The 7334-nt window shown below is 36.6% G+C and overlaps 1 protein-coding gene across 1 annotated transcript in view; it reads right to left on the minus strand.

Moving 5' to 3' along the window:
- Positions 1 to 5550, minus strand: part of usp4 (ubiquitin specific peptidase 4 (proto-oncogene)) — a gene marked incomplete at its 3' end in the record, with an annotated part of 15221 nt that extends 9671 nt beyond the window's left edge. The window contains 6 exon segments of the mRNA XM_024270266.2: positions 208 to 269; positions 2006 to 2151; positions 2246 to 2372; positions 3349 to 3479; positions 3603 to 3730; positions 5343 to 5550. Of these exon segments, the coding sequence (XP_024126034.1) occupies positions 208 to 269; positions 2006 to 2151; positions 2246 to 2372; positions 3349 to 3479; positions 3603 to 3730; positions 5343 to 5494 (746 nt within the window).
- Positions 5551 to 7334: the final 1784 nt, after the last annotated feature.

Here is a 7334-nt window from a genome sequence, read left to right on the forward strand (position 1 = left end):
CTCCGTTGGTTGCGGTCGGCGATATACTCATGGACGAATTAGAAGACAGCTTTGGGGAGGTAGAGAAATTTCTGGATGGCGTTGTGCTGGATCTGATCATCAGAACAAAAACAAATTCTAACTTTCAGAGTCACTAATGTGGTCTGTGCACATTCAGTAAAGCATGTCACAGCTGTGAGACAAACACTCTTTTAACCCATCACTCACTTGGGGTGCGACGCCTGTCTGGGCCATGTGCCGTCCTCATTTTTGCGCTCGATCACAAGCACCTGTGTGGAAATATGCTGAGCTTACTACACTATCTGATGCACAAGACTTCTTTAGAATTAAATTGTAAATACAGAAAATACTAAATAATTTCACATAAACATGCCACTCTTAAGACGTGTATGGAGTGATCTTTGTGCCACCATATTGCAACCAAAAGTCACATGTTTGAGATCAAGATGTTCTAAGTTGAAAACAATTGGAAACAATGTTGCAAATAAAATATTTAATATTTGCTTCAAAAAACTTTTTTTGTCTGGGGTGGCACAAACCTAGCACAGAGAAAATGTTGAACACAAAGCCAAAGATAGGGTGATGGTGAGATGAGGCATCTAAAAACCTCTCTTCGCAATGTTTTTTTTTGAGAAAAAAAAAAGTTTGCAAAGCAAAAAAAATGTTTTTCAAAGCAAATATTAAATATTTTATTTGCAACACTTTGTTTGCAACATTTTTTTATCTCAAAACTGTGACTTTTGCTTGCAATATGGTGGCACAACAATCACTCCATAGACCTGGTGTGAATACGTTTGAGTGCAGCTTATTACAGCCCGTCTACTGCAAAGTTTAGTGGCATCAAAGAAGAAGTAATTTTAAGAACCGCCCCCTTCAGGAAGAGTCTGCTCCGCCCCCAGTGTGAGACAAACACTTTCTCCACAAAGCTAGCAGCTCAAGCTAGCGGTGATCAGCTGGCTTCGCAAGCTTCTCCACATAATTAAACCCTTTAGCCATCACAACTTGGTGAAAAATGTTGGGGATAAACACCCAAGCTCCACTGTATGTAGGCCTATATCAATATTTACATCTACATCTAGTATGACGCCACAAAATAGGCGGCACCCTCAAGGAGAGAAAGTCTGAGCCTCAGAGATAAATTCGTTTTACTTCCGTTTATGAAAAGAATTCACAAAAATAATTCTTATTTCATAAATAATTTGCCTTTAGAGTTCCAAGGGTAATATATGATCATTTATAAGGATATAGTCTGCGCTGAAAGACTTAAGAAAAGCATGGTATGGCCCCTTTAAGATCTTATACCACTTAAAGACTAACATGCAGTACAGCATTTTCCACTTATCCCTTTTTTTAAAATAATCTATGGAAATGCATTACATTTCTTTTGCTGGAGGACATATATACAATATTTTAAGATTAAAATTATTTTTCTGAGTATTTCTTTTTTAAATTGTGATGGATCAGATGCAGATGAAAACCTGCAGTTTGAAAAAGTTTGGGTTTGTGATGCAGCAACTGAAATGGGCGGGCCAAAGTCTCACTTCTCCACTGCAATGTTGATGCATCCACTTGCAGACAAATAGATCCATGAACGTCTTAGTTTCTCTCCTTTAAGCTGCAAGTGGCTCAAAACTGTCCAGCTGGATAGCTCCAATATTGCTGGATGTTTTATTTGCCACGTTAATGTTAGCTTGGGCTTGTGAAGTGCTGTAAGCTAGCAGGAGAGAGTGTAAACAAAGGGTTGATGGGAAGTTCGCGGAGGCCAACTTCTGTACCAACAGTCCCGCCTACAACCTAATTTCTAATGAACTTCTGCTGTGCTGCAAACAAATGTCTCAAAAAACATAACAGGCTTTTTGATTTTTGCTCAAATCTGCATAATCATAATTAAAAGACCACTTGGAATGATTTTACAGTAGAAAAAGATCTAGTTAGAGTGGGACTTTAACCTCAATGACAGTCAGGTGTGAGGAAAACTCACTTAAACTCTGCAGGTTTTCCTCACCTGTCCCTGAAAGAGCCCAGCGTCCTGTACGGTACTGTCCGGTTTGTTCAGCTGCTCATAGGTGTTGCTCATGTATTTGTTCCAGAGTCTGGTCTCTTTCTCTGAAGGGATGTTAAACAACGTCCGCATCTCCTTCTCTATAGTGTCTAAAACATAAGCATGGATAAACAGTGAGGGAGACATCCACATGTACAGGAATGAAGCCACAGTCATGGGTGTGATGACCTCACCTATACTCACCTATAGTATCTGCTTTGCTAAAATGGCGTGTTACGATATTGTCCAAGTTGTCATTCTCACACAAGTTGAGCTCCAGCAGATAGACTTCCACTTTACAGTGTTTAACAAACATGCCGTGTTCAACCACCTAGAGATGAAGAACATTTGAGAGTGACGTTAACTAGCGCTGCCACGATTAGTTGACTAATCGACTATTAAAATAGTCGATTAGTTGTTACTTTATATTATTTGGAATTAGAGTGTAGTAAAGTTGAAAGTTATAATGGCGTTATGCTATCTTTTGGACTATTTTGGCATTTATTAAGGTTTTTGGGCTAATTTGGAGTTTAGCTAATATTTCAGCTACATGCTAGATATTTTGGCTAATTAAGAATTTTTTCAGTTTGTTGGACTAATTTGGAGTTTAGCTAATATTTCAGCTACATGCTAGATATTTTGGCTAATTAAGAATTTTTTCAGTTTGTTGGGCTAATTTGGAGTTTAGCTAATATTTCAGCTACATGCTAGTTATTTTGGCTAATTAAGAATTTTTTTTTGTTTTTAAGGCTGATTTGGAGTTAAGCTAATATTTCAGCTGCATGCTAGTTATTTTGGCCAATTAAGAATTATTTTTGTTTTTAAGGCTAGTTTTGAGTTTAGCTAATATATCAGCTGCATGCTAGTTATTTTGGCTAATTAAGATTTTTTCTGTTTTTTTAGGCTAATTTGGAGTTTAGCTAATATTTCAGCAGCATGCTAGTTGTTTTGGCTCAATTACCTTTTTTTTTTTTCAAGTTTTTAGACTAAATTGGTATTTAACCTATATTTTAGCTGGCTATCAGCTTCAGCCTTTTTAGCCACCAATTTCAGCATCTTCAGCAGACAAATTCATTTCACACCATTCACACAGGGATTATCACAGGTAATTATACATATCTAGTTTTTAGTTAGTTTAAAGCTATTGATGGTTAAGATGTGTGCTTTACATCCAGTTCGCCCATGACTCGATTAATCGACTAATCAGAAAAAAATAATCAGTGATTACTCGACTTTTAAAATAATCGTTTTTGGCACCACTAATGTAAACACATTCAATGTCAGGAGTAACATTTCTACAGCATTACCTTCCTGACGATGGGTCTTTGGCCTTCCAGACACCCATACCAGCTGACGAGCTTGTCCCAGGCTTCAGTGGGCACTAGAACATAGTCCAGCTCATCTATGAGGTGCTCTTTGAGAGCTTGGGTCTCTTGGTCTTTAAAAAGAAAAGAGTACAACTTGAAATAGAAAGAGTTCAGGACTTTTGTCTTATATACCAGTACTGTTGAATTAAATAAAAAAAACGTATGCTTTAATTTATACAAAAAAGCTAATTTACCTGAGAACAGCCCCGAGTTATCAATTGGTCCTGGATAGAGGCTGCGTTCTCCAACATTGTACATATCCCAGCTGTCAAATCCCACATACTTTTTCCACTGTTTGAACCACCGACTGTCTATAAGATACCTAAAGAAAAATAGTTTGCAGTTAGGAAAAACATATATAGCATGACAATGTGTTCCAAATAGTTTTTTTTCTTTAATCCTGCTGTATTTTTATTTCACTTCAGTCTATAACAGGAGTCTGCAACCTGCAGCTCCAGATCTACATGGTGGATCTAATCATCACATAAAATAAATCGAAAGACTGCTGACCCAGCCACGGCGACCGTCGGAGTCAGCAGCTCAATGCTAATGGCTGCCTAACCAAAACTACCTAAAGAAAACACAAACAAAGCCTAAAAACTAAGACTAGATTAGTTAAATGTATAAAGTGATGTCTGAGGTGCACATAGATGATAAACTTTGTAGGTTTTTACATCCTGTTGACCTGAAGACGTCTTGTTTGCTCAACTCTACCTCCAGAATGAACAGATTTTATATGCAAAGCAAAACTTTGGTAAAAAGTTTGATCTTTTATGAATGAAAAGCATATTATCTTATGCTGAACAACATTGGTTACTTGCTGTCCAGAGCTGCACTGAGATGATCCTGTTTGGCACAGAGCATCTTTTACTTTGAAAATAAGTTATTTGAGCTTCTGTTAAATGAAAAAAAAAATAAAACAAATCACATTTTGAAAGATTTTAGGTTCTTTTTATATATTTGCTTTTGTTCATCCCAAAAAAGGCATAATTCATATTATTTATAAAAAGAAGGTCATCGATGCAATTCCAAATTTCTTAAAAGCTAAAGAAAGACTATGCGGCTCCGTCTAGGTTTTGATCAGTAGGAAGTGAACTCAAATGGCTCTTTTACTGTTAAAGGTTGCTGACCTCTGGTCTATAAGAAACGGAGCAAATCGGTGGATATATATACAGCACCCTCTTATTTTTGAAGCAAAGTGCCTTACTTAGCATTTACATATATAGCCACAGCAAGCCAGTTTGACTTAATCTAATGTAAAGAATCTCCTTAGGTTAATAGGCTTTCTCTGACATGATTTATTTAGACTTATTTACACTATTGAAAAGTCAAACTCATGAACAACAAACTGAACAGAATAACTACACCCATGCACAGCCTATGAATTTGCTGGCTCACTATGTTACATAATTTCTTGAAGCCAAGATAATATCTGATGTAGCCCTTCCTTTAACTGCAGTCCGCCCTGAAGAGGATGTTAGCAATGAAGCTAATGAATCTTACGAAGAAGTTTCTAGCAGAAATATAACTTCTTACAGGACATGGCGTTCCTTCTCTAAAGCTCTCGTGTCCCGGTTTAAACTCACCAACTAACAAAGTGGTTTGACTAGAATAAGAGTCAATCAGAGGCCTAAACCAACCAACAGCCAGATCGACTAGCTACAAAACTCCCCAAATATGTGTCAGAATTAAACTATAGAATACAGAAGAACGTGGACAGGGGGACATTTTAATTACAATAATTCGGCTTTTTCGGTGAAATGATTGTACGTAGTACCAAAATTGTACATCTTAACTGATTAGCAGCTAGCTAGCATGCTAATCCGACAGCTTTCTGTTTCATCTTCCCGTTGAAGTCTCCGATGCTAACGTAGCATGTCTGCACTTCCTGTTTCTCGTAAGCTAGCAGTGCTAACAGTGTTCGCCATTCTTACCACTCGTCGCCCTTTTTCAGAGGAGTTTTCAGAAGTGATCCGATGGTTTGTTTCTGGCTCTCGGATGAAGGGGTCGGCATCTGCGCGGTCACCGGCTCCGAGTTGGAGTCTGCGGCGCTACCCGACTCGGGTCCGCCTCCTTCGGCCATCATGCAACTGATGTACCGGTAGAGTGCACGCGCTATGACAGGCACGAGCGCTAGGATACCAGGAGCATTCTTACGCCTGTGCGCATGCGCGGTCTAAATAACAAACCGCCCTTCGACATGCTGGATGAGATGGCACAAAATAAAAAAAGTACAATTATTATTATTTTATATTATAAGGTTATATAATTATTATTGCTATGTTATGACATTATTATAACTGTAATATTATAATTATTTCATATTTAAATATTTGTATTATTAATCTTGTTTTTATCTAGGTTACATTTGATTTAATAGGTTACAATAATACAATAGGAGTTTGTTTTTAAGCTTTAAAGCATTCTTCTTAACTAGTTTGGAAAAAGAAATGAGGGAAGTAGGAGGTAGTAGTTTTACTTTTTACTCATCTTTTCCTCTAAATCATGGGAACTCAATCAATCAAATCTTTATTTATAAAGCGCTTTTCATGGCCCGCACCAGCTCAAGGAGCTGTAGGAAACATTTAAAACAAAAAGAAGTAACCATTGTAACCCATTACACACCACAGAAATACTGGAGTTTTAAAAAAAAAAAACAAACAAAACATGAAAAACAAGTGCGATATCACAACTGTGATAAGAATAATACATACAATTAATTAACAGCTGAATAATAAAACAATAAGTAATCCAACAATTTCGAGGATGAAAATAAAAGTGGTATTATGAGCCCAATACATGAAATTGAATAAAATCAACTAAATGCTAAATTAAAAAGACATGTTTTAAGCATTTTTTTTAAAAAAAAAGTTTTTTAAAAAAATCTACCCTCTCTGCAGCCCTGAGGGTCTCCGGCAGGCTGTTCCACAAGTGAGGACCATAACGGTGGAACACGGCCTCACCATAGGTCACGGTCCTTACCCGAGGAACAACTACAAGGCCAGTGCCAGAGGACCTCAGGGTCTGCAAGGTCCCCAAGATAAAAAGGCCCAGAACAGTTAAGACTTTTATAAATTATTAAAAGAACCTTAAAATTTATCCTGAAATGCACAGGGAGCCAATGCAGCAATTTTAAAACTGGTCGCAATCACACAAGGGGCAAAAATCCAAAACATAACTTAGGTCGCGGGCTGAACAGAATAAACATTTATTGAACACTCTAAAAACTACATTTTTAAAACTTTAAAACCGTAACTTTTTAACATAAACTAGATATAGCATTACCTGCCATAATGCTAGTGTGAATGCTGTAAGCTGAAGATGCTGGTGCTGATAGCTGAAGATGCTGAAATTGCTAGTTAAAAACGCTGAAGCTGATAGCTTAAATTGATGGCTGAAATCACTGAAGCTAATAGCTGAAACTGCTAAAGTAGATAGCCAGCTAAAATATTAGCTAAATGCTAAATTAGCCTAAAAAAACAACAAAAAAATCTAGGTTAGCCAAAACAGCTAGCATGTAGCTGAAAAAAGGGAAACTTTAAAATGGTCTAAAATACCCTGAAGAAAACAAAATTAGCTAAAACAGCTAACATATTAGATTATTAGATTAACTCTGAAACAGCCTAAAATCTTTTTAAAAAAAAGCCTAAATTAGCCAAAACAGTTAGCATGTAGCTGAAATATTAGCTAGACTCCAAAAATAGCCTAAAAAATCTTAGTAAATGCCAAAATAGTCCAAAAAGCTAGCAGAATGCCAAGTTTTAAAACTTTAAAACCATAACTTTTTAACATAATTATGAATAATAAAAAGACAGGGATAAAATTCCAGAAAAAAAAACAACTTAAACCTTGAATAACTTTCAATATTTTACCCCCTATAAAAATAATTGTACAAATTAGAAATGAGAACAAGATAACATCGGGCC

This window comes from Oryzias melastigma, linkage group LG5 (assembly GCF_002922805.2).
Source record: "Oryzias melastigma strain HK-1 linkage group LG5, ASM292280v2, whole genome shotgun sequence".
NCBI classification, from domain to species: domain Eukaryota; kingdom Metazoa; phylum Chordata; class Actinopteri; order Beloniformes; family Adrianichthyidae; genus Oryzias; species Oryzias melastigma.